Source organism: Stegostoma tigrinum, chromosome 9 (assembly GCF_030684315.1).
Source record: "Stegostoma tigrinum isolate sSteTig4 chromosome 9, sSteTig4.hap1, whole genome shotgun sequence".
NCBI classification, from domain to species: domain Eukaryota; kingdom Metazoa; phylum Chordata; class Chondrichthyes; order Orectolobiformes; family Stegostomatidae; genus Stegostoma; species Stegostoma tigrinum.
In genome coordinates, this window is record NC_081362.1 from 76,198,106 (window position 1) to 76,224,157 (window position 26,052).

General features: G+C 42.6%; 1 protein-coding gene across 2 annotated transcripts in view; it reads left to right on the top strand.

The window, feature by feature from the left end:
- rgs7b (regulator of G protein signaling 7b) overlaps positions 1-26,052 on the top strand; it is a 405,937-nt gene that overhangs the window by 234,877 nt on the left and 145,008 nt on the right. For both annotated transcript variants that reach the window (XM_048536139.2, XM_048536137.2), the window contains exon 4: positions 24,479-24,553. In XM_048536139.2, the coding sequence (XP_048392096.1) occupies positions 24,479-24,553 (75 nt within the window). The remainder of the gene's footprint in view (positions 1-24,478; positions 24,554-26,052) is intronic.

The following is a 26,052-nucleotide window of genomic DNA, read 5'->3' on the forward strand; positions in this document are numbered from 1 at the left end:
GTTAACTGTCGAAGAATTTGCAAGTGTGGTTTCCTCGCCTTGAGTAAGAGTTAGTCATACTGTGTCTTTTAACAGGTTTTGTTTCATCGGGCACTGATTGGTATATCGGTGTCAAATTTATTTCTAAACCAGTTCAACGGTGTTTTAAAAGTCTTGTGTAAATTAAGCAGCTGCAGTGGTTTATTAAAATAGCCTGTAAAAGATTGTTAATTTGGCTGCAATCAGTGGAAATCGACATGCAGCCATTGCATTGTAACATGCAATTTGTACATAGATGCATATTTCCATTGCAAATGTACTGTTGGATCCCTGTAACAGGTTTAGTATATTTTAACAGATTTTGAATTTAACAGCTTAATGTCTATCAGTATATCACTTCAATATGACTTTGAAACACGTGGGAATTCAGTACCTTCGGAGATTGCAATTGAATTGCAAAGTATCAACCTGAGGTTCACATTCTCAAATCTCTAGCACTAACCAAAATTGGATCGTTGCAAATGTTTTGTTCCTGGGAAAATATCTTAATGCTTTTCATTTTCTTGTCCTAAAAATGAAGTCATGTAAAATTAGTGAAAATTGCTTCCTACCATGTTTTAATTTAATCAGTTAAACCAAAACTAAAGTTGTAATCAAATAATAATCCTTAAGAAGATTACAAAGATTAAAATAACTTGTGATATCCCAGAGTATATAAGCTCTACAACACAAAACATCTTAATAAGTAATCCAGCAGCGGGGGCTGTTGAATGAAGTTTTACAGCGACTGTTGACAGTTTTTAAACAGTTGATACAGGAATGTTGTGGTGTTAAACAGATCTTCTCATATCACTTGCATTTGGCATTGTTTTACTCAAAGCATGTTCAGTTTTGCCACTGTTGGGCACAAGATAATTCCCCATTTTTATTGGAAGCAGGGCTTCTGCAAGGATTTACACTGCATTACTGAATCTGATATGGAGTCTGGAGAACCAAAGGGGATGAGTAAGAGTCAAGAGGCTGTTAAGCAGCAGGAAGAAGATGGGTGATAGAGGAGTGATCGCAGGGAAATCTTGAACTGTCATTTGTTTACAGGACAATAATGTACGGATGGCTTAGGTGCTTCTGTTCAGACAGCTGGTGGTAGACCCAGAAGTCATCGAGGATCTGCCACAGTTTGTGGCAGTTGACTGGACACGAAGACATGGCAATTGGCTCATGAATGTAGGTGACATGATCTTGTCACTGGATTGTGTTGGAGGAATAAGGCAGCTCTGACACTGGGAAGTTGCATCGCCTAATGGCTGTGCAGGAAACAACAGCATGTCTAAAGAGCAGCCCTCCCTGTGTTCGTAATGGAAATGGTCTCATAAGTTTTACTTAGAAAACTCTGCACTTTCAATCTCCACGCTCAGAATTTCGGAACTCCTTGAGACAATTCCTCTGTTGTCACATAGTAACATCAAGAGCTTCAGCTGAGATGTCACAATGGGGGCAGTGCTTCCAGCCTCTAATACTTGAGGATAAATAAGGATAGCATGGATGATTCCCATGCTGTCACCTTGTTGGTGACACCTTTTGACTCAGATCTGTAAAAATGTTTTAAGAGATACTGCTTTACACCTGAATTGTATGCAGTCTCTTTCCATTTTGGAGGGAGTTCCAGGATTATGACCCAGCGATGGTGAGGGAATAGTGTTATAGTTCCAAATCAGTGTTCCCTTGTACATGTTGCCATTGTCCTCTTGGAGGTTGTGAGTTTGGTAGGTCCTGTTGAAGGTGCCTTGGTGAATTACTCAGCATTTTTTTGCAGAGAGAAATTGACTCAGAAATTAATGGGGAGAACTGTGAGTTTGTACATTTTGGTGGTAAAAACACAGAGAAAGTGTATAAGAGAAAGGCTAATTATCTAAATAATATGAAGAAGCAGTAAGACTTGGATCTCTGTACGCATAAGTCATTAATGATAGCAGGACAGGTGAAGACAGTTGATTATATAACATAGGGTATTTCTAGGCTTTATCAATAGGGTGTCGAGGACAGAGCTGAGCCTGTCTCAGACATTAGTTAGACCTCAACTGGAGCATTATGTACAGTTCAGAAAGGATGTGAAAATATCTGAAAGATTACAGAAGAGATCTATGAAAATAATTCCAGAGATGAGAAATTTCAGTTTTAAAGATAAATTGAGAAGTTGAGGTTTTGCTTGGAGAGGGGAAGGCTAAAATGAGATTGAATAGAAGTTTTCAAAATGATGCAGGGGCTGGACAGAATAAATAGGGAGAAACAGTTCAATCTCATGAAAGGATCAAGTCTGAGAGGGCACACATACAGGGTAAATTACAAAAGGAGCAAATGTCATGTGAGAAAACACATTTGCAAATATTCAGGATCTGGAAAGCATTGCCTAGAAATGTGGTGGAGGCAGATTAAAGACCATTGGAGCCAATGATATTCAAGAGACCATCAGATAATAATTTGAATGGAAACAGGATATGGGAAAAAAGGAGTAGAACATAAAATCATGAAGAACCAGTATAGGCACAATGGGACAAACGGCCTCTTCTGCATGGTAGCACTTCTGTGATTCAATCAAATGCTAAAGGAAACCATAGAGGCACTTTTCACCAATCTTCTACTGAAGCAAAGGCAAGAGGCAGGAGGAACACCACCTGAACTCAGTGCCTCCCTTGCTCCAGTGTTTCAGGGGCATCTTAAAGGAGGATAGAGAAGTGGAATGGTTGAAGGAGAGAACTCTAGAGCTCAGTACTAGCTGAAGGAAGAGTGGTCAAGGGCTGAGGTTTTAAATTTGAGAACGTGGAAGAGACCAGAAATAGAGTGTATATCTTGGCCTTTGCTCCTACATTTGTGCTCAGAGAATCTCTCAGTGCAGACCTCTCATATCATTGTCTCTCCAAGACATAAGCGGTGCCAATATCTGACCTTATGCCCACAAGATGCCCACATGGGGGTTCATTGAGAATGCTTTCCCTCTGACCCAACTGGGCTCATGCATTGCAAAGGACCTGGAAAGGGGATTGAGGGACAGGATTAGCCATGAGTGGAAAGATTTGGCAGAAACAACGGAAAGGCAGTTCAGTTCAGCACCAGGATTTGATGGAGAATTTAATGGGGCAGAGAGCCCATTGACAAGAAAAAAAAGGAAACAGCCAAACACCCTGTGGAACATATTTTCCAGTTTCACCAAATGTCCTTCTTTTAATGTAGTAAGGTGAAGAGCATGTGACCTGGTGAAAGGCTTGCAAAGATATGTTAATGGAGGTAGCATTATTTAGTAATGTATGAATGAAGCCAGGTGTGAGAAAGTGTGGGGAGATATTTTGAGATCAGTAGCTGGTGTTAGCATGTAAGGAGATGCAAAAACTATATCACTGATGTATATTCTGTGGAGGTGGAGAGTAAAATCTTAAATTAAAAGCTAGGTGTTGACTGTTGTGCAAACTCATCTGCTACACTAATTTCCCTTAGAGAAAGCAATCTGCCATCATTACCTAGTCTGGTATACATGTGACTCCAAACCCACAGCAGCGTGGTTGACTCTCAACTGTTTGGGCAGCCAAGGATGTGCAATAAATATTGGCCCAGGCACATCCCATGAACAACTAAAAAACATTGAAAGAGAGTGATAAAATAAAACGTTGGGGCCACAGGTGGTACACAGCTGAGCAGAGATTAACGATTTTGAGTCGAGGTTTTAATTTAATCATTGTTAGCGGATTCTTGACAGTGCCCATTCAATTGGTTATTATTTTTGCCTGCTGTTATTGGGTTTATTTGTGTCCACAATTGCCTTACTTTAACCAGAACCAGATCTTCTTTTGCCTGCTCATCTTCTACAAGAATTTTTACGTTGCTGACCTTTGCAGAATTAAAATTGATTATGAATCCCAACTTTGAATTCACATGCATGTAGCACATGCAAAGTGCTTCTTCTTTTAAGAGATGCAGACTGCCTTGATCTGGTGAATTCCCGACCTCTTCTATAATGAGAGAGCTGAATACTGGGCAGCATGGTGGCTCAGTAGTTAGCACCGCTGCCTCAAAGCACCATCCTTGGGCGACTGTCTGCGTGGAGTTTGCACATTCTCCCTGTCTCTGAGTGAGTTTCCTCTGTCAGTCCGAAGATGTGGTGGAGGGGTCTGGTCTCATGCAGATGGGCTAAAGGCCATGGGGAATGCAGGTGTACAGGGACTGGATGTCCATGGTGAAAATGAAGTGTTGGGGACTGGGGAATTTGAAGTTCTGGAAGAGGTGGAGGACATGGGTGGTGTCATATTCCCCATGCAGATGGCCTAAAGGCCCTGCACTTCTTCCTTTCCTGCAGACCCGACCAGCCCCCCTCCACCAACACCCTCATCCGCCTAGCCGAACTCATCCTCACCCTCAACAATTTCTCTTTCGATTCCTCCCACTTCCTACAGACAAAGGGGGTGGCCATGGGTACCCGCATGGGCCCAAGCTATTCCTGCCACTTTGTAGGTTATGTGGAACAGTCCCTCTTTCGCACCTACACTGGCCCTAAACCCCACCTCTTCCTCCGTTACATTGATGACTGTACTGGCGCCGCCTCGTGCCCCCAAGAGGAGCTCGAACAGTTCATCCACTTCACCAACACCTTCCACCCCAACCTCAAGTTCACCTGGACCATCTCCAACACATCCCTCACCTTCCTGGACCTTTCAGTCTCCATCTCAAGCCACCACCTAGAAACCGATATCCATTTCAAGCCCACCGACTCCCACAGCTACCTGGAATACACCTCCTCCCACCCAACTTCCTGCAAAAATTCCCCCCCATTCCCAATTCCTTTGCCTCCGCTGCATCTGCTCCCAGGATGTGGTACTTCACTCCCGTACATCTCAAATGTCCTCGTGCTTCAAGCATCGCAACTTACCCCCCCGCAGTGGTCGAGAACGCCCTCGACCGCGTCTCCCGCATTTCCCGCACCTCATCCCTTACACCCTGCCCCCGCAATAACTGTCAAAAGAGAATCCTCCTCATCCTCACACCCCACCCCCGCCACACCCGCCTAAAGAGGATCCCCTCATCCTCACACACCACCCCACCAACCTCCAGATACAACGCATCATCCTCCGACACTTCCGCCATCTACAATCCGACCCCACCACCCAAGACATTTTTCCGTCCCCACCCTTGTCTGCTTTCTGGAGAGACCACTTTCTCCGTGACTCCCTTGTCCACTCCACACTTCCCTCCGACCCCACCACACCCGGCATCTTCCCCTGCAACCGCAGGAAGTGCTACACTTGCCCCCACACCTCCTCCCTCACCCCCACCCCAGGCCCCTAGATGACATTCCACATTAAGCAGAGGTTCACCTGCACATCTGCCAATGTGGTATACTGCATCCATTGTACCCGGTGCGGCTTCCTCTACATTGGGGAAACCAAGCGGAGGCTTGGGGACCGCTTTGCAGAACACCTCCGCTCGGTTCGCAATAAACAACTGCACGTCCCAGTCACAAACCATTTTAACTCCCCCTCCCATTCCTTAGATGATATGTCCATCCTGGGCCTCCTGCAGTGCCATAATGATGCCACCCGTAGGTTGCAGGAACAGCAACTCATATTCCGCTTGGGAACCCTGCAGCGCAATGGTATCAATGTGGATTTCACCAGCTTCAAAATCTCCCCTCCCCCAACTGCATCCCAAAACCAGCCCAGCTCATCCCCACCTCCGTAACCTGTTCTTCCTCTCACCTATCCCCTCCTCCCACCTCACGCTGCACCTCCATTTCCTACCTACTAACCTCATCCCACCCCCTTGACCTGTCCGTCCTCCTCGGACTGACCTATCCCCTCCCTACCTCCCCACCCATACTCTCCTCTCCACCTATCTTCTCCTCTATCCATCTTCGGTCCACCTCTCCCTCTCTCCCCATTTATTTCAGAATCCTCTCCCCATCCCCCTTTTCTGTTGAAGGGCCTAGGCCCGAAACGTCAGCTTTTGTGCTCCTAAGATGCTGCTTGGCCTGCTGTGTTCATCCAGTTCCACACATTGTTATCTCAGATTCTCCAACATCTGCAGTTCCCATTATCTCTGAGCTTTTCCAGCAACTTCTGTTTCTGTTCCTGATTGACAGCATCCGCAGTTCTTTCAGTTTTATCCCTTTAAAAATGTGACTGATAAATTGCCAAACATGAAGTAAATAATTTGCATTTGTGATCACAAATTCATAATACATCACACTTACATATCTTTGTTAGGTCACTGCAGCATATTTAGTGTTTGCACACCAAACTCCACCATGAACATCAGTGTGAATATCCACCATGAAAATTAGTGTGAAGCATTCAATAAGCATGCCTCAAATACTGATTTACTTTGCACATTATCAAAAGGGAAAGTGAAAATTAAATATCAGCCAATTTTAAAAAAGATTTATAATTAACTGTTATCAAGTTTTAATAAGCTTCCAGCTGAGGTGGGCATCTGCTGTTACGAGTAAATCTGTAATGTTACAAATTCTAACTAGTCTTGTGCCAAGCTCTGTAGTCAAGATACTGCAAGTATCTTCTCATGTCTGTATGTGGCAAGGATTAAAAACTAAATATACTTTTAAATTTGAAGTCATTTAACTTCTGCAACATCACACGATGTAGGTATAAAGCAGGTCAAATATCCTGTTGCCTGATAGGAAGTTAGGAAGGTCAGGACTGAAAAACAATCATTGCACGTCATGTGATTAGATTCCCTACAGTGTGGAAACAGTTCCTTTGGCCCAACAAGTCCACACCGCCCCTTGAAACATCCCACCCAGACCCATTCCCCTGTAACCCACACCGCCCTGAACACTATGGGCAATTTAGCATGGCCGATCCACCTAGCCTGCACATCTTTGGACTGTGGGAGGAAACCGGAGCACCCGGAGGAAACCCACACAGACATGGGGAGAATGTGCAAACTCCACACAGACAGTTGCCCAAGGGCGGGATCGAACCCGGGTCCCTGGCGCTGTGAGGCTGCAGTGCTAACCACTGGACCACCGTGCCTTGGTTGGTCCTAAGATTTAAAAACATAGTAAAACAATTAATAATATAAATGACTATAGTTTCTTTGCAACAAACTGGGAAACGTTTCTGTATAAATTTGTGGGAATTGTATTGGTCACTAATCTCCCAGTTTTCAAGCACAGGGCAGACTTAAGAGTATCTGCTGCAATGGCCACTATCTACAAATGTATCTCAAAGTACATACATTAAAATGATCAAGACTAAAAGATAAAATTGTCAAACTCACGCACATCTCCATGGCCTGTTCCACTTTCAGCCTTTGCTATGGTCTCAGCCTTCCATGAGTCCCACTCCTATGATTGCTTCTCAGCTTCTTCAAGAGCACCTTTTTTCCCCTGGTTTTGGAAGCACTGAGAATAATGTGCTCCCTTCTTGGCCTCTCACGAGATCTCAACCAGGATTACAAGATCATGACACGGCACAACATCGTGGGCTGAAGGGCCTGTACTGTGCTGTACTTTTCTATCTTCTATGTTCTAAGTCAGGAGTTGGCCTTTGAACGGTTGAACCTCATGAGACCTCAACTCACATCATATAAGATTATGGTTGAATTTACAAATGAAATAACCAACATGCAATTCAACCAGTGATACCACTCATTTCTTCCCTTATAAATGCTGAGCAAAATTTAACTGTGTCAATTCAGTCTGCCTGTATTTTGTGTGAATAAATATTCATGTTTGGCATTTGTAAATATTACACTTTCATTTTGCAGAAAAACATACAATATGTCGCTGATTTCTTCAAATGACCTTTCCATCAGGATATCACAACTATGCATGTGCTTCAACATGTAATTAAATGACCTTCACATGATATTGTAACGATCATTGGGAATTTAACTTTCCCAACTTACAGTTTAGCAAATGTAGAAATATGTTCGTTCAGCTCAATGTTTTATACAATGTTCCGTTGATGGGATGGATAACCCAGCCACGCTTTCTTGCATCATTGAGGAATTAAAGATTATTGTGATCAACTGTAATTTGGAAAAGCTTTCCTAATCACTGGTCTCAGAAATAGGGAAAGTGAAGGGGATGTGAAGAGTAATAAATGAATTGGGCACATGCAAAGTTCAGATGCAAAGTTCAATACACCCAAACTTCGGAACTCGCCTTGCTATGTCTTGCAATTTACTGTAAAAATCTGAACCATCAATTTCTTTGGAGTATCCATGTTTTAGTTTCTAGTTTCAAGCAATGTTCCGTAATCAACTTTGATGTGCATTTCTGCAAATTTTAGACATTATTGAGAACGTCAATGCATCTGGTGAATCTTTCCTTATAAGAAGTTACATGTTTAAGACAGAAATGAAGAGGTATTTCTGATGTCAGATGGTAGTGAAGCTGTGGAATTCTTTACTGCTAGATAGGCTGGGTTGTTAAATATATTCAAGGCTGAGATAGGCATACTTTTAATCATTAAAGAAATCAAGGGTTACTGGAGAGAGACAACAAAGTGAAGTTAAGGCTTAAAGGATCAGCCATGACTTGATTGAATGATGGATCAGACTCAATGGGCTGAATGGCCTATTTCTGCCCCTATGTCCTATGACCTTAACTAACCACACTGCTCTATCAAGGACTGCAAAATAAGAACTCACTTTGAAATTTTCCTTGAATAGGCTCATCTTCTGCTTCATATCTGAACTGATTCCTCTTTCTCCCAATGCAGATTGGATTAGGTTCGAAATGTGTAGGAATCTCCAAATCCTCGGCAAGCTTACATGCATCCAAAAATGCTCAAATCCTTGTCACTCCTGCAGTCTACGAGAAATGTTTTGGTTTCTCCCAGTTACTTAATGGCATCATGAATGTCAAATATTTTCTACTGATGTTTAGCTATCTCAAAGTGGATACCATGCCACATATCAAGAGAAAACCAAACATACAAGTCAAAATACTTTTAGGAGAGCTTATGCATCAACCCCTGAGGCACTGCCAGATGCCCCTGTCAGGGTAGTGTCCGAACTTACAATCCCAGTCTGTCATAAATATCACCAAGTTGATAGTGATGATATTTCTGGCATTAATTCAACTTTCCCATCTTGTTTCACTCAATAGTTTCACTGTAAGATTGGGCACATGCCTAATTACGAACCCCTAATGTTGTGCTGAAGCTGAGAGATACATGTGAACATATCGCACAAAATTATAGCGAGCCATTGCCTCCAAGTGACATTCTGCAGTATCATTGACAACCAAATTCAAAGAATGTTCACTGCAAGAACCAAACAAAACTTGTGGATTAACAGACAGAATTCATCATAGCACACTTTATTCACTCTTTGTTTTGCTTCCATTATATTAGACTTGCCTAAATAAGTAAATAAGACAATGTCAGCTCTTCTGAGTGAAGGGTCGCTTCCAGTAGAGCAGAGGAGTTACACCCACTGCACTTGTGTAAAGTGAAGATTGAGGATGGCTATTGGGGATGAAGAGTGGGACAGCTATGAACAACTTAGAGCTTCAGTCAAACCACCAGTGTTGCAGCTATTTCTGCCTGACAGCATCCGGCAAATAATGATTCATAGGAGTGCTGCAGTCTGAGTGAAGAAGTCAGCTGAAGGTAGGCTGAAGGGTGGTCGCAGACTGCTGAGTGAAGGAGTTAGCCAAAGGAATATTGCGACAAAGCACGAGCAGTCATTAAGCTGAGATAATGGGTCACCAGATGTGGGTAAATGACTGGAGGATCAGTAAGCATGTACCAGCCAGACTGAACTATATCAGGAAGGGAATTGCATGGCCAGTGAGCCCTTGCATCTGCCCCATGGAGGGGTTGTTCATGAGGCTGAGTGCATGCGGGGGCAGGGGTAAGGTTTTGCCTGTGCAGTGTTGAGTAAGAGCTATACCTGCTTGCTCTTGTTGCCTGCTAGACAATTCCCAGACAAAGGAAGTGTCTGTGCAGGGATCCAGGAGGACATGAAACTATAGTGCTCCCTACTCTTGGGTACTCGGTTCTGTTGCTCACGCTTTGATGCAGCTGCCTAGTTATCCTTGTTCTTAAAGGCAATGGAATTGACAGGGCTGTTGAAGAGTTCAATGTAGAAACCCACAACACAGTTAACGGGCACATGGCAGAAAAATCATCTTTTTTCACACAATGTAGGTCTCCGAGTAGAAACTTGGCTTTTGTATGTTCTTCTGCCCTGTACTTTTACTTCATACATATCAGTGCTGTTTGAAAACAGGAAACACAGGTAGTGCTGAAGATGTAATAATGAAGATTATTCCATGTTCTTGGGAATAGTAATTCATGTGTGCAAACATTCAAAAAAAAGAAAATAACCTAAAATAATCAATTCTTTACTTCCAGGAAGAAAGCTAAGTTATCAATACTAGATTAATTTTCAGCATACATATTGCTGCATTCATGCAACATTAATACACAAACAGATGAACACTTTCCAATGAAATTGCTCACCAGTTACTTTAAGAAAGAACTCATTGGGAATTGTTTCAGAGATAGTATGAACTGCAGATGCTGGAGAAACTGAGACAACAACATGTAGAGCTGGATGAACACAACAAGCCAAGCAGTATCATAGGAGCAGGAGAATTGACATTTTGGGCCTAGACCATCCTTCAGAAAATCTTTTAGAGTCTAGGCCCGAAAGGTCAGCTCCCCTGTTCCTATGATGCTGCTTGGCCTGTTGTGTTCATCCAGCCCTGCACCTTGTTGTCTCGTTGCGAATTGGTTATTTCTTAGGAAATTACAATGTGGAATCAACAGTTATTTCAGTTACGTTTGGTGTCGAGATGCCACAGGAACTAGTAACTGCCTTCTGCAATGCGTGGTCATATTAGTTTTGTCTACATAGGAGATTGTCTGCTGTTTATGGCTTTGTTTTGCACTGAAGGTATAATTTACTGGCAGAGCTTGGTGTCTTTGTTTGGCTTGTTAGATTGTCAGCCGATTGTCAAAAAATCAGTCAAGTTATTTTCCTGGCAGGTAAACAAAAGCTGTGACTGTGATTTTTGAAAAAAGAATCACAATTTGCAGATGACTTCCCCTCATTTCCATTTAATTATCACAAGCAAAGAAGATTTCTGTAGACCAGTACTTATACCAACATTATATACATCAAATTTCTTCCCGTTCTCAAAAACTTCACCCTTCACTGGTGACACATCCTTTGGCCGCATTGTGTCTGCTGTTTACAATATCCCCGAACCTATTTGTCTTTTTGCCTGACCTAAATCAGGGCCTGCAATAAAATCCACCTCTTCAAATAGAATTTAGCATTTAATTTTCAATCTTTTCCTCCTTGCCACCATGCCTGTATTACTCATACCCCTTATGACAATCCTTAGAATGTTTCCTATATGGTAGATCTTGTGTAAATACAAATTGTTCAGAGAAATGATTTGTTGTTTTACCATCAACCACAGATGATTATCCTACACTGCACTTTCTGGCAGGAAACATACACGTGCACTGATGGGCAAACTTGGAGGAAATTAAAAAACAGAAGAATTGTAGATGCTGAAAATCAGGAACAAGATAAGAAATTGCTGGAAAAGCTCGGCAGGTCTGGCGGCACCTGGGAAGAAAAAAAATCGGAATTAAGGTTTCGGGTCCAGTGACCCCTCCTCACAGCACTCTGAGGAAGGGTCACTGGACCCAAAATGTTAACACTGATTTTTCTTTACAGATGCTGCCAGACCTGCTGAGCTTTTCCAGCCACTTCTGTTTTTGTTGTGGAGGAAATTAATTCCAGTCAGAATCATGATGTCACTTTTCTTCTGGTACCCTTGTTTAAAATGTGTAATCACCCAGCTGAAAAGGCTTCATTATCAGTGTCTGCCCCTGAAAGGAATTCAGTTTTAAATGTAAGATTGTTGACAGCTGAATTCCAAAAATTGCATTTCTGCCATCAACAATTTGACAAACAAATGTATTTTTCAAATTAGTTACAAGTGGATCTGCATTCCTACAACCCATTAAGGTCAGTACTTTGAAAACAGGCAATTCAAATGCATTATAGCTACTATTCCTGCTCTTGAGCACAACATCCTTATATAAGGTCATGGGAAGAGGGTAAAGTGCTCACAATGTGCAGATGTTTACATTTTAGGTGTTGTGATTACAAATCAACATTCGTGATAGATAAGTGCCATGGTACAGCTGTTGCTGTCATCAAAACTTCTGGGCGCCCCAGATGGCAATGACCAAGTGCTCCATTACCAGTCAGTCTCCAAGGTGCACTTCCCCAATGCAGGGGTCTGGGTAGCTATCAATGGGACGTCATCCTGAGTTCTGTTATCTCTTCTCCTGCAAGGAGAGAACGCACATGGCGAAAAAAAATCCACATGGAGAGCCAGTGGAGAATCGATATTTGTGGAGGGTGACAGCAAGGCATAGATATGAGATGGCACTCACAATAAGGCTATGCATCAATGTCAGTTGTTCATGGGGGAATGTGAAAAGGTGGCTTGAGACAGAGAGAATTAAGTAACATTGCATGTTTATTGGTGCAAAGTGTGGTATGCAGGAAAATTCCAGGAAGGTGATAGAGTTGCAGAGTGTGGCTAGCACCCAAAAGCTGAATGCTGTTCACATTTTGTGCCATCACATGACCATTGAAGCATAAACGGAAGTTGTTGGAAAAGCTCAGCAGGTGTGGCAGCATCCGTAAAGTTAACCTTTCAGGTCTGGTGAACTTTCCTCAGAACAGTTGTGAACAAGGGTCATCGGACCGGAAATGTTAACTCTGATTTCTGTTCACAGATGCTGCCGTACCTGCTGAGATTTTTCCGCAACTTTGTTTTTGCTTCTGATTTACAGCATCACAGTTCTTTCAGTATTCATTGAAGCTTAGCTGGTTGCTTTAAGAGATAGGACCATTCCCTCCTCCCTCCCATTCATTTTGACACCAATTTCCTGAGAACTGCCACTTCTCACAGCAGGAACTCCAGGGAAGAGTCAGAGAACAGTGGTGAAGGGCATTGGAGGGGGGAGGGCTATAGGACAAGGATGTGGATGAGTTGGGGGTGGCCATGCAATGTTGTCCTGCAACCCTGGCAGAATCCTGAAAAGTCAATCTGGAATGTAGCCATTCTGACTTCTACCATTATTCCTTTAATTCAAAATCTTTCCATTGAGAGATGTGGGTGATCATCATCAGCTAATGTTGGAAAGCGAGAGATTAATGTCATGGTAAAATATGCTTCTCCGAATAGCTGGTTCCAGATCCACTGCCAGCTCTCCTGATGTGAACAAGTTGATTTGGTAAAATTTCTGTCCTTATCAATTTCTACATCTGACTCACGTATGAACAGTTTAACCTCCTCACCTTTTCATACTGCAAAAATCTCATCATCCACAGACCATCCTCTATGCAGATCTCCCAGCCAAAGATCATCAAAATCAGATGAGGAACAGTAGGCCTGACTGTCCATTCTAGCAGGACCCCAATGGTCACGTTCAGTCATTTGCCGTGTCTCCCTGTGGGTTCCAATAGTTTATTTACTGTGTAGCAAGTGACTAGGACAATTTCTTCAGGATTGCAAGACCAATATTTGGAACCATAGAACCCCTACAGTGTGACGAGAGGCCATTTCACCCAATTGGTCCACACCAACCAAGACCCCGAAGAGCATCTCACCTGACACATTCCCCTACCCTACCCCTGTAACCCTGCATTTCCCATGGCTAACCCACTTAGCCTGCACATCTCTGAATATAGTGGGTAATTTAGTATAGCTAATCCACCTTACTTGCTCATCTTTGGACTGTTCGAATAACATCAGTGAAAAAGTAATTTTAATCCAAAACTCACATAATGGGGTGTGTGCCTGGTGCTTCTTCACGGGTTTTCTCACTTTTGATGTTTAGTCAGAGTGCTTTTGGTTCATTTGTTACTGTAAAAAATTTTTTGGATTGGATTCCCTACAGTGTGGAAACATGCCCATCGGCCCAATAAGTCCACACTGCTGCTTGATATATCCCACCCAGATCCATCCCCCTATAACCCACACATACCCCTGAATACTACAGGCAATTTAGCATGGCCAATCCACCTAGCCTGCACATTTTGGACAGTGGGAGGAAACCGGAGCACCAGGCAGAAACCCACGCAGACACGGGGAGAATGTGCAAACTCTGCACTGACAGTCGCCTGAGGCTGGAATTGAACCCAAGTCCATGGTGCTGTGAGGCTACAGTGCTAACCTCTGAGCCACCATGCCGTCCCTAAAATGTGAAATCCTGTTTGGTCTTTGTTTTAAGATATTCATTGAAAGTTGTTTTTAAATTATCAGTCTCTACAGGAATTGGCGCAATAAATAATAAAAAAAAATCCAAGTATGAATGCTGGTATCAGATTCAAGTATGGTTCTGACATTAAAGGCCTGGAAATACCATAACATACAGGAGCATAATTATGTCATTCAGTGCATCAAGTTGCTGATGTATCTCAATCCCATTCTCCTGCTCTCTCCCCTTAACCCTTGATCCCCTTTCTAATCAAAAAACTATCTACCTCTGACTTAAAGACACTCAATGCCAGAAAAGCAGGACTTAGATGGTCTGTAGCTTATCAGTTATATAGTATCATTATCTTCTGAATGATTGTATTTTTAGCATTTACTTTTAGGGATGAATAAGGTAGTATTGGTACTGCAGACTATATTTATAGAATTAGATTTTTTAAAATTTGGAATCTGCTGAAATTCACATTCATGACGGTATTACTATCACTGAATCCCCCACTATCAACAGCCTTGGGCTTATCATTGACCAGGCCCTCAACTGGACTCACCACATAGACACAGTGGCTACAAGAGCAGGCCAGAGGCTTGGAACACTGCAGCAAGTAACTCACCTCCTGACTCCATAGAGCCTTTCACCATCTACTCGGCACAAGTCAGGAGTGTAATGGAATATTCCTCACTTGCCTGGTTGAGTGCAGCCCAACAGTATTCAAGAAGCTTGACACCATCCAGGACAAAGCAGCCCACTTGACTGGAACTAGATCCACAAGCATTCATTCCCTCCACCACCAACGCTCAGTATCAGCAGTGCATGCTACATACAAGATGCACTGCAGAAATTCACGAAAGATCCTCAGACAGCATCTTCCAACCTAACGACCACTTCCATCTAGAAGGTCAAGGACAGCAGATATATGGGAACACCATCCCCTTCAAGTTCCCTTGCAAGCATCTGTCCATCCTGACTTGGAAATATATCACCCTTCCTTCACTGTCGCTGGGTGATAATCCTGGAATACCCTCCCCAGTGGCATGGTGGCTCAACCCACAGCAGGTGGCCTTCAGTGGTTCAAGAAGGCAGCTCACCACCACCTTCTCAAGGGCAACTAGAAACAAGCAAAAAACGCTAGCCAGCCAGCGATGCCCACATCCACAAATGAATAAATTTTTTAAAAAATTTCATGATCTCTTGATAACAAAGCGTGGAGCTGGATGAACACAGCAGGCCAAGCAGCATCTTAGGAGCACAGAAGCTGATGTTTTGGGCCTAGACTCTTCATCCGAAAAGGGGGATGGGGAGAGGGTTCTGAAATAAATAGGGAGAGGGGGGAGGCGGGCAGAAGATGGATGGAGGAGAAGATAGGTGGAGAGGAGAGTATAGGTGGAGAGGTAGGGAGGGGATAGGTCAGTCCAGGGAGGACGGGCAGGTCAAGGAGGCGGGATGAGATTAGTAGGTAGGGGTGGGAGGAGGGGATAGGCGAGAGGAAGAACAGGTTAGGGAGGCAGGGAAGAGCTGGGCAGGCTTTGGAATGCAGTGCTGTGAGGGGAGATTTTGAAGCTTGTGAAGTCCACATTGATACCATTGGGCTGCAGGGTTCCCAAGCGGAATTTGAGTTGCTGTTCCTGCAACCTTCGGGTGGCATCATTGTCACACTGCAGGAGGGCCATGATGGACATGTCGTCTAAGGAATGGTAGGGGGAGTTGAAATGGTTCGAGACTGGGAGGTGCAGTTGTTTATTGCAAACCGAGCATGGGTATTCTGCAAAGCAGTCCCCAAGCCTCTGCTTGGTTTCCCCAATGTAGAGGAAGCCACACCGGCTACAGCAGATGCAGTATACCACATTGGCAGGTGTGCAGGTGAACAGGTAATATCTTATTTGGTCATTCTCTCTTTTATAATGGCCCTGTATATTGCCTTTGGAATGTTTCATCATGTTAATAATGGTATATAAATGTATGTTACTCGATTGGGCTTCACCTATTCACCTCTAAATGAGGCTTTGTTACTGACGTAAGTGCAGGTGAACATCTGCTTGATGTGGAAAGTCTTCTTGGAGCCTGGGATGTGGGTGAGGGAGGGGGTGAAGGGGTAAGTGTGGCACTCCCTGCGGTTGCAGGGGAAAGTGCCGGGTGTGGTGGGGTTGGAGGGGTGTGTAGAGCGGACAAGGGAGTCCTGGAGAATTATTCCAACAAACTCCAGGCTGATCTCTTACATTCTACCCTCTTTAATCTTGAGGTCATTAAGAACTGTGCTGCCCATGTCTGAGCTTGCAACAAGTTCATATTCCCTGATCATGTGCTTGCTGACTGTTGTTAGCTCCCAATCAAGGAAGGTCTTGGTTGTAAAATTCTCATCTGTAATTTTAAGTCTTTCTGTGGCCCCACTCCTCCTTATCACTGCAATCTACTCAAGCTCCACAATCTTCAAAGATGTCTAATTCTGCATTCCTGTGCATCCCCAATACAATTACTCCATCTTTTTTGGCTATTCATTCAGTTGCTTAGACCCTAAGCTCCCCACACATCTCTAACTCACCATTTCACTTTGCTCCATTGAGACACTTGTGAAAACCTGTGTTGTATAATTTGACTGTCATAAATAATGTTTCGCTGTTGCACATTACTTTCCCTGTTGGAAAGGCACCAGTAAAACAATAGGGATTTCTCACTTAGAGGTTGTATTTGATTCTATTATTAAGACTGATGACACTAGCAATACTTGTTAGAAGTATGAATTCTGCTGGTGTGTAGAGTCCTTGAAGGGACACAGTACTACTATGCCTGTGCTGCTAGATTTAATAAACTGTTGCCACCACTGCCATACCCTCACTGACAATTCCCTCAATTGAAAAATAGTTTAGATAAAATTTACCATTAAGGTGGGATCTGGTGCAGACTGGGGAAATCCCACCCAATGTCACTTACTACAAAAGAGGGACCGTATAGATTGGCAGATGGAGTGAAAGCAATGTTTCTAGCTCAGATCCAAAAACATCTGTTCTTCCATCGGTGTGTCATGTGGGTGAATTTTCACTGACTGTAAGGGATCTTACAAGGATGAATTAACTGTCCCCTGTGCATTTTGAACCCTGCTGTATACCTCCCTAGGTGATAGTCTCTGTTGGATAACATTTTGGATGAATTTCTAGGGAAATGTCAGCATTTTTTACCAATTTACATTCCAAAGGTAATTAACATTTGTTATTTTCAGCTCCTGACTGTGCAAAATTCTTCAAACAAAATAATAAAGAAGCCCCAATGGATTTGTATTTTTTTTAAAAGCCGCTAACTTGGGGTTAATGATAAAAATGATAAGATTTTGTTTTTCACAAAGAGCACAAACAAGATGGGAATTTAAATGAATATGATCAATCTATGCAGAATGAAGCAACAATCAATAATTGAAAAACATAAAATTAAGAATATAAATGTGGCAGAATTTGCAGGTAACAAAATTCAAATAAATTTTTGAGTGTAAGTTTATTTTGAATATCTATCAGTTCTTAAGAGATGGAGGTGGTCTTCATATTTGTTTTAGAGTAATTTAATTACACATGAAGGAAACATTTGTGCAGCATCTTTCACAACATCTGAAAGTACATTTCAGCCAATGAATTTCAGCATTACCCGGTCGTGACATGGAAAACACAGTGAACTGTTTGTTCACAGTAAATTATCATAAATATTGATGTGAAAGTTACTTTGAAGGATAAGTATTGCCTAGTACCAAGCAGCTTTTTTTACATTCATCTAAGCAGGACTTGGTTTAATGTCTCATTTAAATACCAGCACACTATTTTCATGCAGCAGAGCTATTACTGTCCAGTTTTAAGCCTTGATTTTTTTTTCTTACACTTTTAATGTATGTTCTATAATGGGGTGTCACAAACATGTGTTCTTTGCTCAAATTGTGGGTAAGTTATTGCCTTGTATATGTGGATCACTATTTCACCCTATTTATAAATTCTAGAATTCTACTAAATTCAGAAATACATTCTGCCACAAATGTTCAGTTTATACACTTTGTAATATTTATATATGCAATTAGTGTATATTTGTAGCCAAATTCCCAATTATATAAAGCTAGTTAAGTGCATGTTTTGTATCTAGAAATGCTTTTATGGAGACAGACAGACCCCAGTTGTCAGTTTTAAATCCAATGCAGTTGTTGCAGATTGTACAAACTCTTGTTTATGAACAAAATTTGGCAGACTAGTAAGCGATTTCATCCAAAATCTACCACCACAAACAGGAATGTGTGTCAGTTTCCAGCTTTGAAATTGTAAATGATGGACACCTAACTAAACTCCTTAGCCTCCTCGTGGATTGGAATTATTTTCGTTCACCAGCGTCCACCTTGTTTACGTAATACATTTTTGTTTCTGGGCCTTGCTCCCTCAGTTAATAGACGGATTGATATTACTGCCATATTTAAGTGCTCACTTCTTTGACTCTTAGCTTCTGTTGTATTATGTAATAGTCCAAGATGACACCTCTTTCATTCAATATGAAAAATTTGAAAAAGATCAGGCTCTCCGAATATATTTATGTTTGCAGAAGTTGAGCAACTATTCTATAATTCAGGAAAGGTATCAAAGGTCTTGAACTCCACTGTCATACTTAAGTAAACTTAATTATATAAATGTTTTAAGGATGGTTCAAAGATGACAATTGCAGCAATCAGTGACACTGAATTTAACAACTTTGTAGAAGCATTGTAGTTATGCCATTTGTAACACAGTGTGGAGCTGAAGTAACACAGCAGGCCAGGCAGCATCAGAGGAGCAGGAAAGTTGACATTTCAGATCAGGACCCTTCTTCAGAAATGGGGAGGGGAAAGGAAGCTCAGAAATAAAAAGAGAGGTGAGGGGTGTGGCTGGGAAAGGTAGGTGGGATGGTGATAGGTGAGTGCAAGTAAGGAGTGGTGTGGATTGGTCAGTGGAGGTGGGAGTGATGGACAGGTGGCAGTGAAAATGAACAGGTTGTGTCGGCTCAAGGAGGCGGGAATAAGAGGGAGGCTTGGACATGGGATGAGGCCATGGGTGGGGAGATTTTAAAACTGTGTCATCTCTGACTCCATCATCTGCAGTTCATGCTATCTTGTAGTAACGTCATTTTACTAGTTGTAGATTATTTCAACATAACTTACACTTTGTATCTTGTCGTGAAATAACCAGCTGTGTTGGGCAGGGTTTAGTCTGATTACACTTTGCTAAAACAACTGCTCGATTTGCGTTTCAGTTTAGGCACAGGGCTCTGAGGAGGACAGTGGGAACACTTTTTAGGAATGCCCTCTAAGCATCCCTGAAGAAATCAAACAGCCACACTGACCTAGTAGAGTACATACCTGTCACTTTAACGTCAGTGGTGAGGGAACTTCCAGAAGCATTATTTGCCATAGAATTAATGGCTGCATGGAAAATGTGGATTGATTCAGAAAAGTCAACATGGAATTTGCTAGAATTTCTTGGAAGACATAACAGAGAGAATTGATGTGGTGTACATTGACAACTAAAAGGCTTTTGATAAAGTGCACACAACAGACCAGTGAAGAACATTAAGGGTCATTCAATAAAAGAGACAATAGCAACATAGATACTAAATTGGTTGAGCATGAGGAAACAGAGATGAGGCTAGTGGATATTTAGAGGCTGCAAATAAGTTGGTGGCAGAATTCCCCAAGGGTCGATATTTGAATTCTTACATTTTCTAAATCTTGACGTGCAGGGAACAGTTTCAAAATTTGTAGAGGACACAAACTCGGGAGAACTGTAAAATGTGAGGGAGATAGGTTAGGACTTCAAAAAAACATTGACTGATTCGTGGAGTGTGTGGATTGAAGGCTGGTGAAGCTCAAAATTGAGTATTGTGAGGCCAATGATGCACTTGGCACAAAGAACATGGAGAGACAGTATAAAATAATGCTCACAATTCTGTGTATATGTGCACAAATTATTAAAAGTAGCAGGGCAGTTAAACAGAGATATTAATAAAGGCTTCATAAATAGGGGAAAAGAGTACAAGATTAAGGAGGCTACAGTGAATTTACATAAGACACCAGTTAGACTGCAGCTGGAATGTTGAGTCTGGTTCTGAGACTACTTTACAGGAGGGAAAATGCTCAGAGTCAATGCAGATACAAAGGACTGAGTGACCTCCTTCTCAACTCTGGCGTTTCTGTGATTCTACTGAACAGAGAAGATCTATTTAGGAAAGTGCCAAATATGTGGAGATATTGTATGGAGAAAATTCAGAGGAAACGTTGAGGAGATCGAAAAGACAAACAAACCTCAAACACCTCAAGTGCCCAGCCCTTGTAGCGCCACCTGTACCTGCACATCTGTAGATCACACATCAAACTTATCAATCATCTCCAAATCCATTGAACTAGGATGGAAGCAAGTCATCCTTGATTCCAAAGAATTGCCTAGCAGAGATCAGCCTGGAGTTTAGAAGGATATGGGGAGATCTGATTGAAAATTACAGAATACCGCAAGGTCTGGATAGAGTTTCTACTCGTAGGAGAGACTAAGACCCAAGGGCACAGCCTCAGAGTGAAGAGATGACCATTTAGTACTGAGATGAGGAGGAATTCCTTCAATCAGAGGGTGGTGAATCTGGAACTCATTGCCGCAGAAGGCTATGTAGGCCAAGTCATTGGGTATATTTAAGATGGAGAAGGATAGATTCTTGATTAGTCAGGGGTTCAAGGGTTATGGGAGAAGGCAATAGAATGGGGTCGAGAAACTATCAGACTGATCCGATGGTGGATTCGACAAAATGGGCAAAATGGTCTAATTCTGCTCCAGTGTCATATGGACATTTGATATATTTGTGAAACTGAAAAACATGAAAATCTCTTCAATATTTAATAAATAAGTTTCATTCACAGTTGACCCTGAGAACTTAGAGTCACCTTGAGCTAATTTTTTTCTAACAGGCCGTGGTGATGAAATCTAAATTTGAAATCTTTTAGAAGTAGCTCCAATGCAGTGTAATAATTATTTTATTCTGAGAAATGTTTAAAGTAAAATTAGAAAATTAAACCCTTTGGTATCCGTTATGGGTGTGACCATTTTTACCACCTGAGATGCCTTTGGGTAGATTCACTGCCACCAACCCAATCTTTTATTATTAGTCTAAGTTACCAGCATTAAGTGGTGATGGATGCCTGCATGTAGTCCTTTTCAAAGTAAAAGCTCAGTCTTCTTTTACAGAGTAGATTCATATTCCCTCATCAACCTGTTGAGAGATCTGGCTACACACCCCTGGAACCATGAGACTTGAGCCTAGGTCTCCTGACAGATAGGAACACTACACTCTACCACCAGAACCTAACATAGTTAATACCTAATTACATTCCACCTCAGCTGCATGGTCGTGTCTAGTGAGACTTAGGCTAGATTTAGTAAGTGCACATCATTGGTTAGCTACATAGAGCGTATCACTTAAAAACGGATTATTTGAACACTATTTAGCTCCTCCCAAAAACTGTTCTTTATATTCTGATAGAGGGAGTTTATCCTGTGATGCCATTTAACCCTTTAAGGTATTTCTTTATGTAACACTCGCTAGTTCTGCTTCATGAATATTTTAACCCTTCCCTTCTGAACTAATAATAGGCACCTTCCTGAGGCCCAGCATCAGATTAACTGGAAACAAAACAGAAATTGCTGAAAGTTTCAGCAAGGTTAGGCAGCATCTGTGGAGGGAAATCAAAGTTAACGTTTTGGGTCCAGTGACTCTTCTTCAGAATTGCTGGTAGCTAGGAATAACTTTGTCTTGATGCAGAAGATAGAGTTGGGGAAGGAGGTAAGGAATAAATGATAGGTGAAGGTAGAGCCCAAAGAGTGAGTAGAACATTTGGACAGACTAAGAAATAGATAACAGTCAACCTGGGAGAATGAATAGCTATTAATGGGGACTATTAGTGGCTAACAATTCGTAGTGTGCAATAGCAGACCACGTGATAACAAAGCTTGGTCTGTGGGGTTTGTGGTGAGGACATGGGAGAAGGGAGAAGTTGCCTGAAGCACTAAAATTGCTTATCTTGACACTGAATCCAGAAGGCTGTAGAATTTCCAAATGGAAAAATGAGTTGCTGTTCTTACAGCTTGCACTGGGCTTTGCTGGAGCACTGCACCAAACCTGAGACAATGATGTTGGTCAGGGAACAAGGTGGTGTATTGAAATGGCAGGCGACTCAGGGCTGTTTTTGCGCACAAACTGTAGATGTTCTGCCAAGCAGTCACCCAGTCCCCACTTGTTTCCCCAATGTAGAGGAGATTGCATTGTGAGTAGTGAATGTAGTAGACTAGAGTGAAGTGGAGGTAATGTGCTACTTTGCCTGGAAGGTGTTTTTGCACCCTTGGATGCTGAGGTGGGAACGGTCCTTGTAGAAGGTGGACAGGCGAGGGGAGGGAACATGTGTCTGGTGGTGGCATCCCACAGGAAGTGGCAGAAATGGCAGCTAATGATCACCTGAATGCAGATGCTGGTGGGATAGTAGGTAAGGATAAGGATAAGGATCTGTCGCTGTTATGGGAGGGAAGAGTGGAGTGAGGACCAAAGCACGGGAGATTGTTCAGACCTGGCTGAGCACCTTGTTAACTATGGTGCTGGGGAAAACTCAATTGAGGAGGACGGTAAACATTTGGATGCTCCCTTGTCAAAGTTGGCATCATCAGCACAGATACAAAGGAGGTGGAGGAACTAGGAGAATGGAATAGAACCTTTACAGAAACTAGGGTGTGAGGATATATAATCAAAGCAACTGGGGGAGTCAGTTGATTTACAGTGGGATATCAGTGGCCAGCCTATCTGTAGAAATAAAGCAGAAATGTCAAGGAAGGGAAGGGAAGGGAAAAATCAGAGATGGACCATTTGAAGATGAAAGTGAGGTGGAAATTGGAAGCAAAATTGGTAAACCTTTCCAATTCTAGATGAAAGAGGAAAGCAGCACCGATGATGTCATTGATATTCTGGAGAAAGAGTTGTGGATGGGGCAGGAATAGGACTGGGGTAAGGAATTTTACACATACTTCACAAAGAGACAGCATAAGTGGTGCCCAGGATAATAAAATGTGAGGCTGGATGAACACAGCAGGCCCAGCAGCATCTCAGGAGCACATAAGCTGACGTTTCGGGCCTAGACCCCCTGACTTGAAGAAATTGAGAGGAGTTAAAAGAGAAGTTGTTCAGCATGAGGAGGGTAGTGGTGGGTGGGGATAGTTTTTTCCAGGAACTAGTGGAGTGACCTGAGACCATCCTGAGGGAAAATGGACATGTCAAGGGATTGCACATCCATGTTAAAGAGGCAGCTGGAGCCCACAGTAGCCTGATGTTCAATGATGGGGTCATGGTCCACAGGGAGATACGAGGAGGAGGATTAGATTCAAAGCAGCTCACGTTGCTGTCACTATACATGATCCCTTCTTTCATGTAAAGGGAGCAGCAAGTAGTGAAAGAAAATCAGAGAGCAGTGCATCCACGTTTCGTTTTTTCTTAAAAGAGCTTGTTCAGGATATCAAAGATAGGAACCTATGGTGGAGAATTTAAGGACCATAATGAGCTCTACAGCTCTGAGGAAGGATCACCGGACCCGAAATATTAACTCTGATTTTTTATTCACCGGTACTGCCAGACCTGCTGAGCTTTTCCAGCAACTTTGTTGTAGTTCCTGATTTACAGCATCTGTAGTTCTTTCCGGTTTTGATTTTTCCACAGCCAAAGCACTGTCCACACTGTTTCCAGCTGTGGCTGCTGTTCAGCGAAATTCAGTGAACTGAAATCAGATTAATCTGAATTATCTAAGATGTTTACACCAATTAATAGCTGACCAAAAATAGCACATTTTGCACTTAAGTATGCCTCACATTTCGGACATCTTACTTAAAAATACCAAAAACAGAAAAAAATATGCAAAAGGTTGTTATTCAGTTCCAGTTTTTATCTGGCTGAGATGGAGTATTTACAATCTAGAAACTTCACTTACAAAAAAACAGTTCATCTTAGGTGAACTAAAGCAATTAGACTTGCTGATTTTAAAGGTATGAGCTAAGCCTAAACACAATTACAGCTTCATAGTGAAGCAGTGCTTTGTGTGTTGCATATTATAAGATGTGGGACAGTAGAAAGCCACATGTCTTATGAGTTAAACCATCTGAGATCCACCAGCATTATTACATTGCTTAGTACTAATTCAGACACTTTTTCTGTTCTTCTTGCAGGTGCAGATATTGTCCAGTGGCTACTGAAGAATCTGAACATTGAAGATCAAGGTACAATTACTGAGATTCAAACTGGTAAATCCATGCACAATCTGATAACTTCAAAATAGCATTTCACAGAATGATGACGTGACTAAATTAATTTCACGCTGCTTTTTTTAATACTACAAAACAACACAATATGCTTCAACAGAATTTCACAGCTACAACTGGAAACAGTGCTATGGCCATGAAACTCAGACCCTTCTATATCCCAGGTTCCTATCTTTGATGCCCAACACAACTTTTTCTTTAAGGAGAAACACGGATGCACTGGTGTCTGACATTCCCTCGCTACTTGCCTCAGGTTGTGTGCAACCTTTCCCAGGAAAGAAGGGATTATGTTAGCACAGTGCTGTGAGCTGTTTTGAATGTGTGCCTTGTCATGATTAAAATTACAGATGTTGTTTATAAAATGAGTTGGAGTATTGGTGAGAATAATGCAGAATGTGAGTCTGGAAGGGGAAATAAAGTCAGCTTAGCCTTAGCAAGCCATGGGAGTGCAGTTTCACTGGAGACAGACAACTGGTGGTGGTTTAACTTCTGGGTCACCATGACTCAGGCAAGGGGAGAGGTTGCAGAAGGAGAGTCCATCTCTCCTTCTTTTCCTTCTGTCCAGGGATTCCAAGAGCAAGTCAAAGCCTGTCCATAAAAATAACCCCGACGTACCAGTTGCCTGCCACTTCAACACACCACCTTGTTCCCTGCCCAACATTTCTGTCGCAATCCTGTTGCACTGTTCCAGTGAGCCTCAGCACAAGCTCAAATAACATCTTCTCATTTTCCATTTGGGGATCCTGCAGCATCCAGGTCTCAACATCGAGTTCAATACCTTTTAGAGCCAGATTCCATTCTTTCATTTTTTTTAACTGCCCCCACACCTGGTCTTGTCATGACATGCCTTGCTTTCAGCACTGACATTGGGGCAGGACAGTGGCTCAGTGGTTAGCACTGCAGCCTCACAGCACCAGGGACACAGGTTCGATTCCAGCCTCAGGCAACTGTCTGTGTGGAGTTTGCACATTCTCCCCGTGTGTGCGTGTGTTCCCTCCGGGTGCGCTGGTTTCCTCCCACAGTCCAAAGATGTTCAGGCTAGGTGGATTGGCCATGCTAAATTGTCCACAGTGTTCAGGGGTCTGTGGGTTAAAGGGCCTGGGTGGAATGTTTCAAGGGGCGGTGTGGACTTGTTGGGCCAAAGGGCCTTTTTCCACACTGTAGGGAATCCAATCTAATCTAGACAAGATGACATTCCACATCAAGCAGAGGTTCACCTGCACATCTGCCAATGTGGTATACTGCATCCACTGTACCCGGTGCGGCTTCCTCTACATTGGGGAAACCAAGCGGAGGCTTGGGGACCGCTTTGCAGAACACCTCCGCTCAGTTCGCAACAAACAACTGCACCTCCCAGTCGCAAACCATTTCCACTCCCCCTCCCATTCTCTAGATGACATGTCCATCATGGGCCTCCTGCAGTGCCATAATGATGCCACCCGAAGTTTGCAGGAACAGCAACTCATATTCCGCCTGGGAAC